General features: G+C 52.3%; 7 protein-coding genes across 7 annotated transcripts; 6 read left to right on the top strand and 1 right to left on the bottom strand.

Annotated features, from left to right (window-relative positions):
• Window positions 1–1595, top strand: HO133_006750 (uncharacterized protein; the record flags this gene model as incomplete). The annotated part of the gene is made up of 2 exons (XM_037297647.1): window positions 1–399; window positions 462–1595. 2 exons carry the CDS (start codon window positions 1–3, stop codon window positions 1593–1595), a joined length of 1533 nt encoding a protein of 510 aa, XP_037147083.1.
• Window positions 1596–2281: 686 nt separating this feature from the next.
• On the bottom strand, window positions 2282–4376 carry HO133_006749 (uncharacterized protein; the record flags this gene model as incomplete). Its single annotated transcript, XM_037297646.1, has 6 exons — window positions 2282–2390; window positions 2461–2780; window positions 2879–3173; window positions 3227–3447; window positions 3497–3991; window positions 4041–4376. 6 exons carry the CDS (start codon window positions 4374–4376, stop codon window positions 2282–2284), a joined length of 1776 nt encoding a protein of 591 aa, XP_037147082.1.
• A 1434-nt stretch (window positions 4377–5810) lies between these two features.
• On the top strand, window positions 5811–7241 carry HO133_006748 (uncharacterized protein; the record flags this gene model as incomplete). Its single annotated transcript, XM_037297645.1, has 6 exons — window positions 5811–5838; window positions 5906–6030; window positions 6095–6546; window positions 6599–6710; window positions 6769–6855; window positions 6921–7241. The coding sequence occupies 6 exons, from the start codon at window positions 5811–5813 to the stop codon at window positions 7239–7241; spliced, it is 1125 nt and encodes a 374-aa protein (XP_037147081.1).
• Window positions 7242–7965: 724 nt separating this feature from the next.
• HO133_006747 (uncharacterized protein) lies at window positions 7966–9290 on the top strand (the record flags this gene model as incomplete). The annotated part of the gene is made up of 2 exons (XM_037297644.1): window positions 7966–8695; window positions 8743–9290. 2 exons carry the CDS (start codon window positions 7966–7968, stop codon window positions 9288–9290), a joined length of 1278 nt encoding a protein of 425 aa, XP_037147080.1.
• A 1043-nt stretch (window positions 9291–10333) lies between these two features.
• Window positions 10334–11268, top strand: HO133_006746 (uncharacterized protein; the record flags this gene model as incomplete). Its single annotated transcript, XM_037297643.1, has 2 exons — window positions 10334–10427; window positions 10478–11268. The coding sequence occupies 2 exons, from the start codon at window positions 10334–10336 to the stop codon at window positions 11266–11268; spliced, it is 885 nt and encodes a 294-aa protein (XP_037147079.1).
• Window positions 11269–12273: 1005 nt separating this feature from the next.
• Window positions 12274–14321, top strand: HO133_006745 (uncharacterized protein; the record flags this gene model as incomplete). Its single annotated transcript, XM_037297642.1, has 4 exons — window positions 12274–12555; window positions 12717–13068; window positions 13120–13321; window positions 13511–14321. 4 exons carry the CDS (start codon window positions 12274–12276, stop codon window positions 14319–14321), a joined length of 1647 nt encoding a protein of 548 aa, XP_037147078.1.
• A 2107-nt stretch (window positions 14322–16428) lies between these two features.
• HO133_006744 (uncharacterized protein) lies at window positions 16429–18414 on the top strand (the record flags this gene model as incomplete). Its single annotated transcript, XM_037297641.1, has 4 exons — window positions 16429–16480; window positions 16534–16718; window positions 16776–18258; window positions 18356–18414. The coding sequence occupies 4 exons, from the start codon at window positions 16429–16431 to the stop codon at window positions 18412–18414; spliced, it is 1779 nt and encodes a 592-aa protein (XP_037147077.1).
• Between the last annotated feature and the right edge of the window lie 616 nt (window positions 18415–19030).

Genomic DNA, 19030 nt, shown 5'->3' with positions numbered 1-19030 from the left:
ATGAGACTTTCATCACGAAAGGGGGCTTCGCTTCGAGAAGAATTACGTCTACACTCCTACTACATCCGTGACACCCTCGTCCCACGCCTCGCCAAGGAACCCAAGCTAAACCAATCTGACTTTCTCTGCCTACAATCCATCTTCAAAACCCTCGATGCAGTCCCAATGACACTGGACCTCCTCCGCTATTCCCGTATCGAAAAAGCGCTAATGCTCATGGCAGCCACAAGGAATGTTTGCTGGCCAATGGATGTACTGGTTCATGCAGGAGACTTGATCACAAAATGGGAAAACGAGCTGGGACCGTTGAAATACCTCAGAGCTGATCTCTACGGTCCAGGAGGGAGAATGGAGGGAGTGAGGAAGATGAGCTGGAAAGATGGACGTGTACCGGACGATGTACGGCAAATCCCAATACACCTGCGTTGTTTGAATAACAATACCACAGGAGTCGAAATCAGCTTGGTCTGTTGAGGGAGCACCGAAGCCATCTCGAGCACACGCCTTCGGTCACCTCGGCTTTGAGGTCGGCGAGTACGTCCTCCCTCACTATGATCCCTATGAAGCCCTTACCTGACATCCTGAACAGCTGGTGGCTCAAGCCTGCAGCTGCGTACCGCGACGGCATCGTCGACGAGACCTCTCACGGCATCACCGCCAACGAAAACGGCGCCTACGCCATCGTCCTGACAGGCAGCTGCGAGATAGATCTCGGGCGAGACGGTGAGATCAGATACAAAGCCGCGGTGAGCGATCCTGGGGTGTTCAGGCTCACGAAGACGATGCTGCGCGCAGATCCAGAAGAGAAAGTCGTGCGAGTGCTCAGAAGCTGGAAATTGAGGAGCAAGATTGCGCCAAAGGCTGGATTGAGATATGATGGCCTGCACGTTTCCCGTCCCTCCAAGGGGAGCCCCACTAACACCAGAGATTGCCACAGCTACCGCGTCCTCTCCTTCTCCGTCCACCTCTCTCAACCCAACACCTGGCAAACAGCATTCACCCTCTCCCGCCTCCCAACCCAACTCTCCCTCCTTCACGCCCTCCACATCCCCACCTCGGACCAACTCGACGACTGGAAAGACTACCAGCGACTCAAGCTCGTCGACCGCGGCGAAGATTTTGAAATGCTACGGGATATGCTCGCGCAACGGGGAGGAGCGGGTGAAGAGGTGGGAGATGGTGGAGGTCTGAACGATGAAAGACACGGCAGTGTGGACAGTGGATATTTTTCGAGGAGGAGTTCAAAGGCTATCAGTATTGGCGGTGGTGGTAGGAGGGACTCGATCCTCATAGAAGAGATGGGGGAGACGGTTAAGGGGGGAGATAACAAGGAAGACGATGAGGGGGCCGAAGAGGCAGATGACGAGGGAGTGGGTCTGGAAGACCTCGAAGAAGTAGAGGAGGAGGAAGAGGAAGAGGAGAACGACAGGAAAGGAAAAGTTCTCAACAGCAACGGCGACGAAGACGGGGCCAAAAATGAGCGCACAGCACACCCCAATGCCACCCGGACACCGACGCCCGAGCACCTCAGCCACGCCTTCCCACAACCCCGCATCGGCACTCGCTTCGTCTCGCCCCGGAAGCCTGCGGCTTGAGGCGATGGCGGCCAGACCGAGACATTCGGGGGCGGGGATATCAGACGCATGGGGGGAGTGATGGGATAAAGGTTGGATGGCATGATAGCCCGGATCATTGTTAGAGGCGGCGTTGTTGGTGTTGGCTTTGATGGAGAGAGGGTCTGTCTTGATATCGCATAGCGCGATTGTGTTCGATGGAGGTGGAAGGGAGAGCACTGTCTATTGGTTAGCGTCGAGAGCACATTCTATTAATTACTTCATCAGGGCACTGGCTGTTAATCAGAATTAAGAGCACATCCTATTAATTACTTCATCAGAGCACTGTCTATTAATCAGAGTTAAGAGCACATTCCACTAACCACTCCATCAGCACTGTTAAGAGCACATTCCACTAACTACTTCATCAGGGCACTGTCTATTAATCAGAGTTAAGAGCACATTCTATTAATTACTTCATCAGAGCACTGTCTATTAAGAGCACATTCCATTAATTACTTCATCAGAGCACCGTCTATTGAGTTAAGAACACAATCCATCCATCAAAGCTTTTCTTTCCCATGTGCACAAGCTATCTACCTACCACACTCTGAAGTATCGACCAGAATTCAACGCCACATCATGACACCCTTCCCCTCTCTCAGAGAAGCAAACCAAACACAAGCCAAACCAAGCCAAGCCAATCGAAGCCCCGACTCCAACAACCTTCACTCCCCAACGACATCGCCACCAATCTCATCTTCGACCTCCGCAGCCGCGGCAGCCTCCTCGGTCCCTTTGCTCGGCACCTGCTTGCCGATCTCACCCGCGCCGTACCTAACACACCGCACCGCCATCAGCACCTCGCCGTCCGGAACGATGTAAGGAGGAGGGATGGAGCACCGACCAAGAAATGACGGCGATGCCCGCAAAAGCGCTCAGACAGCTGCAAACCAAAGCCACGATGCCCTTGGCCGTGAACCCGGCCGGCAGGGGGCGGGGGGGCTCCGGGGCGCCGGTCAGGTCGAGCGGGTCGACGGCGTTGCCGGCCGCGTTGCCGACGGTGGGGATGTTCTGGGCGGTGCAGACGTCGAGGTGGGAGGGGGGGATGGAGAGGGTGGTTTGGAGGAGGGCGGGGGCTTCGATCATGGTGGCGATGAGGCCGGAGGCGAGGTGCCATTCGATGTGGCAGTGGAAGAACCAGATGCGTGCAAGGTGTTGGGTTAGCTGGGGGGTTGGTAGGAGGTGGGAAGGGGGAGGGGGAAGGGAGACTTATCAGGATTGTCCGCTCTGAACCTTAGGACGATGTTTCCCATCGGCCGCACCATAAAAGTATCCCGCCTCATTGGCACCGCTGCGAATGTCTCGTTGCCAACGTATTTCCCAGCATCTTTGTCTGAGCGTGCGGCGGCTTGGAAAGCGTGGCCGTGGAGATGGAAGGGGTGTTTGCCTGTGTCGTTGTTGTTGAGGATGATCTCTATAACGTCGTTATGCTCTAGGATGTAGGGATTGGAGTTGATGCCATAGATGGTGGCGTTGTTCGCGAGGTCGCCAGCGGAGAGAGCAGTGTAGAGGGTTGGGACTTTGGGGCGGACATAGGTTATATCGTTGAAGAATGCACTAGGATAGCAAGTCAGTTGCGGTATACCTCGTTGGAAACGGAGAATGCATACTAATTGGCTCCGTCCCCTAGGTTGTCCATCTTCAGGTCAAGGTTGAAAGAGTAGTCGACTGGGCCGAGGAGCTCTTCACCGTCTGTTGGAATTAGCGTGAAGTCGTCGAACTCGTTGAATGTGTCAAGAAGAGCAGGCGTGGGCAAAGGTGCTGTATCGTCGTAGACGAGCCAGCCAGTGCCGTTTGGATTGAGGGATGCAGGAACCGTGTCGAACAAACTCTTTATGGCAGTCAGTCCTGAGCCCGGTCATAAGCTACTTAATGCTTACCTGATCCATGCTTCCAACGTAGGCGTAGTTGGTAGAGGTATCGTTCTTCATTGTGACGAGAACGCTGTAACGCTGTGCTGCAGTGATATAGATCAAGTCGGCTTCGGCAGCCTCGGTATAGATGCCGTCAACTTCCACGATCGTCATAGTGTGGCCTTCGAACCAGAAGTATTGACCGGCAAAGGCGCCTACGTTGATAATGCGGAACATGTAAGTCTTTCCAGGCTCGATTGGCGTTGTGAGGTTGTAGGTGTCATTCATGAGGGCAGATTTTGGTATTGGCTCAGCTCCCGTTGGGTTGGTCACACTGATAAAACTCTTCATGAGCTTCGGTATTTCGTCGTGATACCAGTCTGACACGGTCAACACCATCTCCTCATCGTACTGCCCCTTGTAAGGAGAATTGGGATCATTGACGATCAACGGTCCACGAAGACCATCAGGATACTGGGCAGTCTCGTGCGAGTGATACCAGTATGTACCTGGCTGATCAATCTTCAGAATCGTTAGCGTTAGCATTCATGGTCGTGTTGGAATGACTTACCGTGAAGTTGTACGTGAACGATCCTCCTGGTTGAATGGGACACTGGCTCACGCCGGTAACACCATCCATTTCCGTAGACCCATTCTGGTAAATACCGTGGAAGTGCAGACTCGTGGACTCGTTGCCGAGTTGGTTGAGTACATTGACCACAACGCGGTCTCCCACAGTTGCAGTGATGTATGGTACAGGCCATTGGCCATTGATTCCGATGAGCGGTCGGTTGAGAAGGCCATCAGGGTTGGCGGTGACCCAAGTGATGTTGAAGTCGTATGTGACTGTGGCCGCGTGGGCTAGCCATCCAAAGCAGAGGAGAAGAATGCTAGACGAAGAGAACATGACGAGATTTGGGATTTGAGGAGCGAGTGGATTTGATGCTCACAGTAGCTGTAGATGCAGAGAGGAAGGCTTGTTAATTACAAGCCGACTCCCAGTGCTCGTGATGCTTTCAAGCCCAAGGTACTATTCGCTCCCTTAACTTCTCCTGCTGATTATCTGCGTTCAAAGATGTTATCAAAAGATCTGATAAGATGGGAATTGTCGATCTGATAATCTTTCGTTAGCGTGGATCCTGAATCCGTATTCGTTACAACGTTCTGACGTGAGAGATGACGATCCTGCTCGAGTTTTGAGGGATCGGCGCTCGTGGAAGAGCTGGATTGCGCCTTCGGAGCCCGGCAAAGATGACAAATGGCCGTGACCAAGGGATACTGAAGCGGTGAAGCTTTCCTGCCAAAGTGCAGAAGCTCGGAGGTGGTGTGATGATGGGACGGCAGAGTCTTGGTCCTGCAGTCTAGCAAGGTGTCAGGCGGATCAGGTAAAGAAATGTCTGCGGGGTGCAGCCAATGGTTGGAGGACAAGACACGGACTGGCATTGATGGCTCCAAGGGTTCGAAATTTTGGCACCCACTTTCTGTTTCGAGACGCCAAGTCGAGCCAGCTGCAATTAAATTACCAGCTGTATGACGAGTTAGAACTGTATGTCTGGGCCCAATGGTCAACCGGGTCGATTTCTTGGCCGAGGGTCAATCGGAAGGGAAAAGGATAGTAGAGTATAGAGGATAGTTTAGCGAAGGCGAAGGCGAAGGCGAAGGCCTCTGTAGAGTGGAGATTGTAGCCCGGGTTTTTCAGGCGAGTAGACAGTGATAGTCAGAAGAATGTCTCGTGCTGATGATTAAGGAAATCATAGACAGCAGAAGTCAGAGAGAGAGAGAGAGCCAATCACAGCGAAGGTTCACGTCGGGTGATCTTGCCCCTACGCTAAGTTGAGTGGGATAAAGAAATAAGTCAAGAGTTCAATTGAAGGGAATTTAGGAGAGTGGGACATTCCGTCACACTTAACTTACCGGCCCGGATTCTATTTCGATTGCGTGAACACACACCGACATCGGAAATCAGCAGTCATCACCCTCCAACCCCACACACAATTACTTCAGCTTAACAACAACAACACAACACAGGGACTTGAGGCCGAAAGGAATTAAAGAAAAAAGAAAGAAAAAGAAAGAGCCAATCAAACCCATCTTCCAAGCTGGGGCTAATTCATCTCCGAGTCATTGTGGGGGTTATCGCGCTAAGAAGCGGATCTGATAAAAATTTGGCTGCTGCTTGCCCTTATCAATCTGATCTGATAAAAACCTGCCCTACCGACTCTCTTCTCCCGTCACACATTCCTCCTGCAAAGGCCAAAGAGTGTGTCAGATTGAAAGAAAATCCTCTCCATACCTTATTCCGAGTACTTCCAAGTCCATTGACCGGTCGCAATCTTTCACCATGACGGTCAACGTATTTGCTGTCCCGAGTAAGCCCCCCACTGCTCTCAGGTCCTGGAAAATCGAGGCAATGCTGATGCTGTTTGACATTACCAGTCTTCTTCATCTGTTTCCGTGAGACTCTGGAGACCAGCATTATTGTCTCGGTTCTGTTGGCCTTCCTGAAGCAAACTCTGGGCCATGACAGTGATCCCGTCACTTACAAGAGACTCAGGCGTCAGGTAAGTCTTTGCCATAGTCGCTGTCCTGCTTCACTTGCCTTGATCCTAGCTGATCCGAACTCAGGTATGGCTTGGCACGATCCTGGGTCTAGTCATTTGCATCGTCGTTGGCGCTGGCCTGATTGGAGCCTTCTACGGCCTGGGCAAAGACAAGTGGTCAGGCACCGAGGACATCTGGGAGGGATCTTTCAGCATCTTCGCATCCCTCGTCATCTCCATCATGGGTGCTGCCCTTCTCCGCGTGTCCAAACTCCAGGACAAGTGGCGTGTCAAGCTCGCCAAAGCGCTCGAAGTCAAGGACAGCACCAAGCGACGTGGCACTCTCCGAGTCCGCTTCAAGCTCTGGTGTGAGAAGTACGCTTTGTTCATCTTGCCCTTCATCACCGTTCTTCGTGAAGGTCTCGAGGCTGTGGTCTTCATTGGAGGCGTGAGCCTGGGTCTTCCTGCTGTCTCCTTTCCCCTGCCAGTGGTCACTGGCATCGGGTCTGGTTGCTTGGTCGGATACTTCATCTATAGGTAAGTCGGCACACAGCGTGACATTCAATAGGAAGTAACTGATCGGATCCAGGGGAGGCAACTTCGCTCCGATTCAGACCTTCCTGATCATCTCAACTTGCTTCTTATACCTGGTCGCTGCCGGCCTGTTCTCCAAAGCTGTCTGGGACTTCCAGATGCACAAGGTAAGCCTCGGTATCCGCTCATTGATACAAAGTAATCCTGGGGCTAACCAATCCCTAGTGGAATTCGCTCACTGGAGGTGACGCAGCGGGGACTGGGTCTGGTCCAGGAAGCTACGATATTCGTCAAAGCGTCTGGCATGTCAACGTCAGTAATCCTAGTCGCGAATCATGACCTTCGATCAAATTCACGTCGCTGACAAAAGAAAATAGTGCTGCAATGCCGAGGTTAACGGTGGCGGAGGATGGGGAATCTTCAACGCCCTCTTCGGTTGGGAAAACAGTGCAACTTACGGCTCTGTCCTCTCGTACAACTTCTATTGGATTGCAGTCATCATCGCCTTCCTCGCAATGCGATATAATGAGAAAGAAGGTCACTGGCCATTGATGAAGCCCAAAACTGCCTCCTCCGAAGAGAAGGTGAGCGATAGCAGTAGCGAAGAAGGAGTTGGCATGGCATATCCCGCGAAGAGCGCCAATGCTGAAGATATCCTGACAAAAATGCGAAGTATGGGTTCATCGTCGCCTGCATGAACAGCGTGAACAGCGCTCCTCCATGACCACTGAGGGCTTTGCACTGTGTGGCCGGTGATTGTGGCGAAAATGGCGCTTTTGACAGCCATTCTCTGATCGAAGATGGCTGCTTCGTTCTGCAGCTCTCTTGGCCAGGTGGTGTTGTTCGGAAAAGCCATTAATGAGTGTATTTAAAAGCTGGCATAGCCGGCAAGAAGCTGGTGCATCATTCGTCATTCTTAGCCTGTCGACCTAGCTAGCTGGAGTAGTTGAATAGCTAGCATGCACGCATTCGCATAGTATTGAAGGAAGGTAGTAACAGTGAAGATCCTATAGTGCTCTAGCTCGGGGTGTAGGTGATGGGGTTTACTTCGAGGATTGATGAGGGACGAGGAATTCAAAACGGTACTCCGAGGTCAGCAAGAAATGCAGTCAATCTGATTGGTCAGCCCTGTAGGCTCACCAGTCGATCTTTCCGCCTCTTCAACTAAAGCTCTACAATCTTACATTATGGCTTGTTATTTCATCAATCTCTTCCCGGTCCGTGCTACTGGTGACAGGATGGCGTGGAGTGCGTTCGGCATCGCTCAGCTATTGCCCTATACTGCCGGAGTGCTCACCACCTATTCTCCTTAGTCCTTACAGCAAGGCCGACCACCGACTATCCTCACTCCCTGGCATCTTCTCCATGTCAGGGAGGCAACCGAGAAGTCCACTGTCGATCCGATAGCTCACAGTCACCATCATGCCTCAAGGCAGAAGGGTCGCAACACAAGCTCCAGCGCCCTTTTCCGGAGCGAACCCCTCTACCGTGGTCATCTCCAATGACGGCGACATCCTCATACAAATCAAAGACACTACCACGTGTACTGACCACTGCTATCGATGTTCGAGAGATGTGCTACACAGTGCCTCCGAATATTTCAACGTGCTGCTAGATCCTGTCAAATTCAGCGAAGGCATCGCTATCGAGGCGAGACTTCAGGACCTCACGAGGCAATACAATGATTCCGCAGCCATACCCGCATCAGAACTCCCGAAAGTCGTCGTTTCGGATGTAGGCGCTCTCCCCGAGGGTTGCATCTCAACCGGCACGGTCGTCAGGCTTTTCTTCAAGATTTTGCACGATCCTTCTACAAGCTGGCCAGTCCTACGCGCACATTCCGTCAATCTCATAGCACTACTTTCCATCGTGGCCGACAGGTTCGCTTGCTCAAATACTATCGCGGAATACTTGATACGGCAGGGATTGGAAATCACACTCCTCAAAGACCGGAAGTCCGCTACGACTCAAGAGATTGAGCTTGAGAATCGCCAAAGGTTGTTGGCCGGTTTGTTTTTCGGGTTTCCGGATTGGGTACGTCAATGTAGCGCGGCTCTGATCGTCGAGGCTTCAAAAAGGCAGAACAGTACCGAAGATGAAGAGCGGGAAGGAGAGGATGCTCTATGGTGGATTCTACCCGGTGGCGTCGAAGGTGCGTTACTGAGTGGAGCTTGACAGATGGCGCTGACCAGCGGACAGAAGAGCTTGCCTGTCGACGCAACTACGTCTTGGACACTCTGAGTTCCATTCAAAAACACTTTATCAACCTCTATATCTCCAAGCAGACTCAGTGCAGGCTCGGCTACAGTTCATCGCCTCAATGTGACGCATATCAACTGGGCGAGATTATTCGCTTCCTCTGTCGCAAAGGAAGAACACTACGGATTGAAAGCGCCTTTGACCCTGCGCCTGAAGAGCTCGAGCCTTACAATGGTAACCTCAACGATATCATAGCTAAGCTCAAGGAGTGCCCTTCGTATCAAATCGACGACAACCACACTCACTGCGGCGCACGCACTAGGTTGATGCCTGTTTTGGAGCGACTTCGCCCTTCTTTCCAGGTCGGCATATGTTCTGGATGTTGGAAGGAGGATAAGAGCAAGGAGAGCTGGCTAGAGAACCCCACAGGAGGTACATGGGCCAATGCAGGCGAAAGGTTCCATGGTAGGGGTTGTCGAGCTCATCGGGATACCAAGGCGATGTATACGGCAGTGAAGAGGGACTGGACGCCTGTATATGCACTTTGAATGCACGGAGCTGTACGGCCACCGCCTGAAGGCACATGAGCACTCATCTGCCTACTATTCAGGCGTTTGGTCGGAGCAAGCCGATGCCGCGCCACCCTCTACTCAGATACTGTGAGCATGTAATACTGTAAGACCAATAGAGGTCATCAACCGGTTACTCTGCACTGCCTTTAACTGCTCATCTCGCCTTGATGGTATGAGCCGCTGCTATCCATGAGGGGAGTTCCCGATGTTGATATTCGGTCGAGGGGCTTTCATCTCTCCGTTCCTGCGGCTCACGGGTTGCTCTACACAAGCGCCAAGGAATGCCCATCCGTCCCGAGGTACCTCGTAAGTCGTAAGGCAGCAGATTAGAGGATTAGACTAATCCCGAAGAGGAAAGGATGCGGCAGTGCTTCTGGGTTATAGCGATTTCATTGGTTGAGTTCACAGCCTCGTCATGGCTTGGTTTTACCCTCCGCCCGAGCCTCAGCCTTGCCCGCCATTTACCCGCAGACAGAACTCCACCAGTCCCACAACAATAATGGCAAAAGAGGCTATGTGAAGGAGAATCTGATACACAAGATCCACCTACAGCTCCGAAGTGGACTTACTTGGCCCCTAGGCTATCTATGGGGCAGATATGAGTAGGCATTGCCGTCATGATGCTGTGTTCTATGGCTGGCATGACCAGACATCATGGACTCTACACGTTCCATATAAGTAGGCATCAACGCGTGCAGATTTGTGTTTGCCATCAAGACAGAGAAACAGCCTCAACCACCAATAAAGTCAACTGTTCCTTCCATTCTCAAACGCTGCCTGCCTTCTTGCTTCTGAGCAAATCAAGTCTACTTCCGAAACCATAACACTTTGACCACGCCTGCCCTTTGTCCCGATCTCGGTACCAGCAGCCAATCATGCCTTTCCTGTATGAAACATCATCATGCCATCCTGCCTCCATACCTTCTACAAATCGCTTCTCCCAACACAGCAATATGCCATTCAACTTATTTAGGAAAGGGTCTCGCAAGACTTCCACTCTTGAAAGAACATTCTCAACCATGTCCAAATCATCAAAGCGTTCGATCCCCACCTCGGTGACACAAAGTCCAATTGCTGCAACCAGCACCCCAGCTCCTGCCACCCGTCGTCCAGGTACGCTCCTCGCATCTTTCCAACTAGGATGATCACTGACAATCAGCCAGCACAACCTGCAACAGTAGCAAATCCCTTCGCATCAAGTAATTCGGAGCCACCACCAAGCTATTCCCCACCAGCAACCACTGTCGCAGCCTCAACGGACAATCCTTACGCATTTCTGTCCACTTTCGACACCGTCTTCCTAATCGATGACTCTGGCTCCATGGCTGGCCGTTCATGGCGCGAGACTTCCCTCGCCATCGCATCCATCGCGCCGATATGTACCGCCCATGACAAAGACGGCATCGACATCTACTTCCTCAACGCCCCCGACTCACAAAGCTACCAGAATATCACTCGCCCAAATGAGGTCCAGCGTATATTCGACACGGTCAAGCCTGGAGGTGGAACACCTATTGGTACCAAGCTGAACGCGATCCTAAAGCCTTACCTCAGGGAGTGCGAAGCCAAGAAATCCAACATGGACGCCGTGAAACCCCTCAACATCATCGTCATCACCGACGGCGTCCCAACCGACGATCCCGAATCCGTCATCATCTCTTACGTCAAGAAGCTTGACAAACTTGACGCGCCACCGTGGCAAGTCGGTATCCAATTCTTCCAGGTCGGCGAAGAGAGCGGCGCAGCGGAGGCGCTGCAAGAACTCGATGATGGGATCGCGCCGCTGTGTGGGGGAAGAGATATCGTTGATACGGTACCTTGGAAGAGTCAAGATGGTGGAAGTACAGGATTGAATGCGGACGGGATTCTGAAGGTTGTGCTGGGGGCTGTGAATAGGAGACTGGACCGCAAGAGGGTGTCTCTGGATGGTAGGCCTGCGCAACAAGGGCGATAAAAGGATCTCTTTCGGTTTTGGGGTTTCGGTTTTTGCTTCTCAGCTTGCGATAGGGATCTGTGGCATGCATGCTTCTAAAGGCTTCCGTCAAGCGGAAGGGCTAGGGTTTGCCTTGGGCTTTCTACTGAAATTGATTGAGAGAGAGGATTAGACATCGTGATGTACCTTTCCTTTGTCGGACCGAGAATCGGGTAATAGATTCAAATAGATATGCAAAAGAATTGCCAACTCAAATCTCTTCATGCAAATATCAAAATCGCGCAATGCCTTTCCGACCTAAACTTTCGATCCTCCGGAAGAAGCATCAAATGTAAGTACAGAACCAATTCCTTCTCTCTCGCCTGCTCTTCTCGGCGCAAAGTGAGCAGTGTATTTCTGTCAACGCTGCAAATCAGACTTTCGCTCAGCCTGTGTTGTAATGTCATGGAAAATTCCCCTTCCCAGTGCCCCTACGCAGGCAGGACGTGTCTGGCCTTGAATACTGACCAGGCTTACCATGTCAAATGACCAGGCTTGGCTTGGTGCTTCGGTCCTATATTTCAGAAAATTTCATAGTCTACGTAGATCAAGGACAGACCATTGCCACTTCTCCGCCGTCAACTCGAGCCGACCTTCTTCATCCATCTACATAGCATAGCTGTCGCAGAAACCCGATCAGCTCTTCTCCTATCATGCAACCTTACACAACGCCTAAGACTCATCTAGGTAGGTCCTCTCGCGCGGTGGAGACGGCCGCTGCAGGAGCGTCCGGCGACTGCGATCTCACCTTCCCTATTGAGTAGGACGGACCGCATCATGCACGGTGACGGTGATCCCCACATCCACCGTTTACTACATAACGTAGGTAGCACAAAGGATGTCTCTCTTTTTGCGCATTCCGTTTACCAATCCTCTCAATCTTTCTGTCTCTTGGATGAAGTCTCTATTCTTTCGCATGACATTACGAAATCTGCAGCTCTAAGGTTTCCATCTTCATTATATTCTACTCCGCTCTATCATCACATCATGCATTTGAACGTCCCCACCCTCCTGCTCTCCCTCCTTCCCCTTGCCACCGCAAAATCTGCCTCCCAGCCCATTTCCTCTCTCAGATCCGGCGTCGCTCCCAATCTCTCCCGCCGCCAGATCCTCTCCAAAAGAGATGTTGACCCTTCAACTCTCTACCCCGCCTATAACCTCTCGGTTCCCATCGATCACTTTCATAATGAATCTATGTATGAGCCTCACTCTTCTGGGAAATTCAATCTGCGCTACTTCTTCGACGCCACATACTACAAACCGGGTGGGGTACGTACATTTCGGAGTTGATCCTTCCTATGTGGTATTGAACTTGAGTCACAAGACATATTTTGGGGAGCAAGAGGACTTCTCTACTCCCGAGACTTGTCTCGTAACTCCATTACCTGCCTCGAACAAGCAGTGCTGACTCCAAATTCCGCGTATTTCAGCCCGTCATAGTGCTCGAATCCGGCGAAGACGACGCCACAGACCGTCTCCCCTATTTACAGAAAGGGATCGCACATCAGCTTGCTGAAGCGACGGGTGGCATTGCCGTGGTGCTTGAGCATCGCTATTACGGGACTAGTTTCCCAACGCCAGATTTGAGCACGGAGAACTTGAGGTTTTTGACGACGCAGCAGGCGCTGGCTGATACAGCGTTTTTTGCAAGGAATGTCGTATTTGAAGGATTGGAAGACCAGAAGCTTACAGCTCCCCATACACCTTACATCGCGTATGGGGGCAGTTATGCGGGGGCTTTTGTCGCTTTTCTGAGGAAGACGTATCCGGATACTTATTACGGTGAGTACTTCGGGGGGGAGTTGTGAAGAACATGGTATTGATCGGTTTCAGGGGCAATCTCATCGTCTGGCGTGACCAAGGCAATCTATGACTTCTGGGAGTACTACGAGCCAGTACGGGAGTATGGACCGCCTGACTGCATTCTGGCTACACAGAAGCTTACTAATATTGTCGACAATATATTGCTTGGGAAGAATAACACCAGAGGACTGATCAAGGAGCTCAAGACGGCCTTCGGCCTGCAAGATATTCAGTACGTTCTCTATTCGTTTGGTTTGGTTCGTATAGTGTCCGCAGCACAGAATGTGGAATCCTTGAGTCTTTTGCGATAGGACTTGTAGAGAAGAGCTTGCGCCTAGAAACCACGCTCGTTGGGCTCATTGGCAACTTCTTATTCTACAAACATTGTCGCAGGCTTGGACTCTTTACTAATGGCAATTAGATACAATGATGATTTTGCCAACGCACTCAGCTCAGGAATCGGAGGCTGGCAAGGCCGCAATTGGGACCCCGCCGTCAATGACCCTTCTTTCTCGCAGTATTGCGGCAACATCACAGCCAACAGCACCCTCCAACCGGTCCCAGCAAACCTAACAAGCACAGTCAAGCAACTAGTGGCAGCAGGCGGCTATGCTCCTCAATCTGCAACCCTCACAACGCAAATGCTTAATTTTATCAGTTACGTTAACACGACCCTCGTCCAGCCTTGCATTGCTGGGGGGCAGACAACGAATGAATGCTATACAACACACAATGCCTCCTTCTACGCCTTGGACGATATCACTCAGACATGGAGAAGCTGGCCGTATCAATATTGCAGCCAGTGGGGATTCCTCCAAACAGGCTCTGGCGTCCCCAAGGATCAACTCCCTCTCATCTCACGTACCATCACCCTACAGTATGAGTCCATCATCTGCCGTGACGCTTTCAACATCACCACTCCATCCGACACGGCTATCATCAATGCGTATGGTGGGTATAACATTAGCTATGACAGATTAGCCTTCATCGACGGGGAGGATGATCCCTGGAGAGGCGCGACGCCCCACGCGCCTGAAGCAAAGCCTAGGACGAGCACGACTGATGAGCCATTTATACTGATCGAGGGAGCCGTGCACCATTGGGATGAGAATGGGTTGTTTCCCAACGAGACAACAGCGACCTTGCCGCCGGCTCCGGTAGCGGACACACAAATGGATGAGGCTACTTTTGTCAAGGCTTGGATGGCGGAGTGGAAGGCGGGGAAGCGATGACTACTCGAGAGGGGTTTGGTTGAGGGTTTCAAAGAGCTCTGAATAGTTGCTAGCCTCTGCAGCACTATACATCCGCACAGTCGCCGTAGTGTTTGGTCAAAAATAGCAAGTCAGAAAGCTGGCTATTGGCAGGCAATGCAATGATTGGGCCAGCAATGTCACAGAGCATGCTGCAGAGCATTTTTTGATGTTCCGAGTTGTCGCCTGTCCACGGTTATCCTTCTACCAAATCATAGTGACAAGACGTTTGTTTACTCGCTTAATAAGCGAGTTTGTCCACAGCTGTTCCGGATGATTCTTTTTTGATCAAAGGTGTGGACATACCGGTTGCTAACCTGCCAAGGTCTTCATCTCACTCTAGAAAATAAGAAGCACCGCAACACCATTGTACCAGCGCCATTAGGAATCGAACCTATTATGAATCAAATACCCTCTAAGCTCGACCGCAACTACAGGTGCGTGCCCCCGCACGACAAGGACAACACTTCTGCTGCTACACTCAAGCCAGACCAGATACAACTGGGATTCGAACCCACGACCTTCGGGGAAGATGCAACGGCAGCACTGCAGTATTGGCGCTGCTAAAAAAGAAAAAATTATTATATTATTGTATCAGCGCCAATAGGAATCGAACCTATTATGAATTGGATACCCTCTAACCTATCAGAGGTGTGGACATACCGATTGCTAACCTACCAAGGTCTTCATCTCACTCTGTGAACTTCTCCATCCCAACCACAACCTCTACTGGCTTCCAGCCTTTGCATCAAAACCCCTCACAAGACCACCAGCTCTGGTCTGTTCTCGTCCTCCAGCTCGTCTCCAGCCAACGCAGTACGTCTCCGCCCCACCCCGGAAGCTCATCAACATGGTCGCCAACACCGCAACAACAACCTCCACAGACTCCACCCCAACGCATCGCTCACTCGCATCCGCTCCATCCCATCAGCACCTCGCGACAGCTTACCCTTCTCTAGCAAAAACCCAACAGTAAGCATGTCATCCCCCCCCCCTTCGCTTTCCAGAGACCACCGCTCATCCTCCTCTACCCCACAGACCCCGAAACTCATCCCTTGGAGACGGAGCAACACCTCCGATTCGGCAACCTGTCCGCGCACCCGGCCTACCGCCCCTGCACCATCGACCGCCGCCGCTACCTCCCCCTCATGTCCCACCTCGGCGCCACCCTCGCCGACCAAACCCTGACCTACGCTCTCATCCTACGCGTGAGCCGATCCCCCCCACACCCATCCCTCCCGAAAAAACCCCCAAAAACTGACCTCATCCCTCCCTCCCCAGCGCGCAGGGCGTGAAGGATGGGCTGGTGGCGGTTGCAGCGGAGGCGGGATTGTGGCGGCCGGGACGTTTGGATCGGGCCCCGGGGGGGGGGGGGGGGTGCCGTATCTGGGCGCGTACGGGGCTGTGGAGAGGTTGATTCAGGCGGTGGTGGATGTGGATGTGGGGGTCGGGGGTGTGGAGAGGATTGGTTGAGGGAGGGGGGTGGCTAAGGGGTGGATGGATGGACGTGTCTTTTTTTGTTTGTTTTTTAAAGTCTTACTTACTTACTTACTTACTGCTTGCGTGCTGGGGATGTGGGTTGTGGCGGTGGTGGTTCTTTTTCTTTTTTCTTCGTTTTTTCTTCTTCGTGAGGGGGTTTGCAGGTCGAAGCATGGGAAACGGACCGTCCACCGGGACAGAGACTCTGTTGCGTGCAGACTGAGCGTTTTTAGCCAGCAGAGATCGCACATGGATTGAAGTGATCGATTCCTAGTCTTTACATGTCGTGTCTCTTCATCAAAACGGTTTCTTTCCATGTCACATGGTCCAAAGTCCAAGGACTGCGCTGGAAAGGCTGGGAACTGAGTTCTGACCCCAATCTTTACTTCACTTGGCCCAGCCTCAACCTCAAGGCGTTGATTGTCAACGAAATCTCCTCGGGTCCTGAAACACCGACCCTTGAAATGAATTTCCTTCAAACAACACACTCACCAACCATCAACATCCACCTTCAGAGCTCCAACCACGCAGTCTCGACCATCCTCTCAGCAAAACTCGCCTCGTGACTCGAGTCAGAACTGAGCATCGGCCTCACGGATCGAATCACAAGATGGCGGCCAACGGCTCGAACGTCTCTAAGAAAGACATGGAAAAGCTTTACGGTGCTCTCATCTCCCGCACATTGGTTCAAAGCTCAATCCTAACAGCACTCCAGGGCCATGCTTGAACGAAATGCTCAACGCCGCGAAGAAGTCGGCGGAGACAAAAACTCTAGACGTTGTCGTCGCCGACGAGCCCAATTGTCAACCTCACCTCAAGAACCTACTGAGCTCCCCAGCCGTGCTCACCGAGCCATGGAAAGCCACTAGCAGATTCGATGGATGGCAGATTCCTGAATCCGTGAGTGAGGCTTCCGTACACCCTCTGACGGCAAACGCTGACTGCTGAGTGGGATAGATGGTGCCGAATGCGTACCTCAAGAAAGCCCTGATCGGCGACCACCACGAGATCCGCCTGCATCCTTATCTCCCCAGTGCCTGGATCGGACGCGCCGCAACGCTGTTGGCTTTAGGGTACGCCGAGCTTGCCGTCGCAGATGCGCACAGAGCCCGTCTTCTGGTCAAGGAGTTGAATCTGGCAGTGTGGAACAACACGGGACATAGAGATAGTGTGGCAGCGAGCGTGATGATGGCGTTTCTGGACTCGCACGGCAGGAGTAAAGGAAGTGATGATGACATCATTGATCGGATGGCCTCCGGTTACCGACAGGCCACTCTTCTCGTGGTCCAAGGTCTTAACTGTCTCGAAGCGTACGAGGATGCGGTTTACACTCTCGAGCATTATCTGGAAGGAATTCCCAACGAACCGTCTTTCACTATCTTGCTCAAAGAGACTCGAGAGAGACTGCAGGAGCGCAAGCGAATCTTGTGGGAGCAGCTCCAAGATACCACCGCTACCGAGACCGCAGCAATGAGAGGGCAAGTGCACCGAACCGCATACCCTTGGATCATCGCCGGCGAGATTGATCGAAGCAGCGCAGCGACGAAGAGGCTCAAGGCAAAGTTCAAGGACGCATCGCACAACGCCGCCGTCGCTCCCAGCTCACTAGGAAGCGGTGAATCGAATGAGAGCCTCGGAGTCTTCGCAACACAAAAGATCCGCAAAGGCGAGCAGATCCTGCGGAACAAGTCCGTTTTCGCGGTCCGAAACGTTGCTCCGGGTGGAAACTGCGGTCACAATAGCTGCAAGAACAACTACTGCGCGGCCGACCACTGCGGAGCTTGCTGTCTCACCCTGTTTGGTAAAGGCATCCCCGCTGGCTGCTGCAGTATCAGCTTTTGCAGCGAAGAGTGCAAAGCCGACGCCCTGAGCTCGTACCACAAGATCCTCTGCGGGAAAGACTTTTCCGAAACCTACCAGTCGGGCGGCGCGACGAATCCGGAGGACGACGGCGTCCCCCTCATTATGCTGAAGGTGCTCGCGACAGCCGTACAGCAAAAGGTCAAACCCCTAAAGGTACCCTGCGTCGCAGCCTTAAAGGCAGACTACGACACCCAGATCCCTTCACCGTTCAGTGTGCAGGAGAACATCATCGGTCCCGCGCATATCCTGCGGACCATGGGCGTCGACATATTCACGGACCCACGCTTCGACCCCTGGGCCCTGCAGACGCTCTTCCTGCGGATCCAAAACAACAAGCAGATCGCCCTCGTCGGCAAAAGTCTAGACGTCGGCGTCAGTCCGCTGCTCAGCATGTTCCACCACGACTGCGATCCGGCCGCCGCATGGGAGGCGCAAGACGGCGGTATCGGAGGCCCGGTCAATGTGGTCGCGTTGAGGGACATTGAAGAAGGCGAGGAGATATGCGTGTCGTACACGTTGGCGTCGTTGTCTGAGGCGGAGAGGAGGGGCAGGGTGGAAGGATACATTGGTAAGAGGTGTGAGTGTGCGCGGTGCGTGCGCGAGAGGAAGCAGGAGGCGGACAAGGAATTTACCCCTGCAACGTCGTTGGCCCTGCTCGGACTTTGACTGTCAAGGTGGTCCTCTCGGTTTGGAATCGAAAGATCCAGTCTCCAGACGAAGCAGAGCGGCATGATCTGCTGGGGTGCACCGAGACGAAGCCTGAATGACTCAGAGGCTCAGCAGACACAAACTCGATAGCAAGAATAAACCGATAGAATCAAAGAGCAAGCAATCCATTGCATCCATGACTGCTCAACGAAAGCGGCATCCGAAGCAGCGTCCCATTCTGCAGCGTCATCCTTCGCTTCTGCCTGTACAGGTACTCAGCGAACCGCGCGCGTCATGCTCATGGCCAATGCTTTACCACGCTTTGCGAGCGTCAGCGACACCCTTCATCAACGACAAGCGAGTCACACAGCTCCGTAATTGTTGATTGGAAAGGTACACGCATCCGCTCTCGTTCATGTCATACTCCTCGCATGATCTAGAGCTGGCGATAGGTCAAATGGTTGGTTTCCAGGCTTAAATTGCATCAACTACTGGATTTGGATATCGAAACTGCACCAACTACTATCAAAAATCGAAACCAACTATCCACGATCAGTGTAAGTAATAGTGGAGCAGTTTTGATAATGTAAGGATTTAAAATTCGCCGGGTAAGACCTTCGAGACTATTTCCAAATACTGTTATTAGATATCTTCTAATATATATAACTGAAAGGTAGATTGTCTACAGCTTATCGTAACCT

Source organism: Letharia lupina (genome assembly GCF_014066315.1).
Source record: "Letharia lupina isolate WasteWater1 chromosome Unknown contig_26, whole genome shotgun sequence".
NCBI classification, from domain to species: domain Eukaryota; kingdom Fungi; phylum Ascomycota; class Lecanoromycetes; order Lecanorales; family Parmeliaceae; genus Letharia; species Letharia lupina.
Note: the sequence above shows the minus strand (reverse complement) of the source record. Positions and strands in the feature narration are given on the sequence as shown.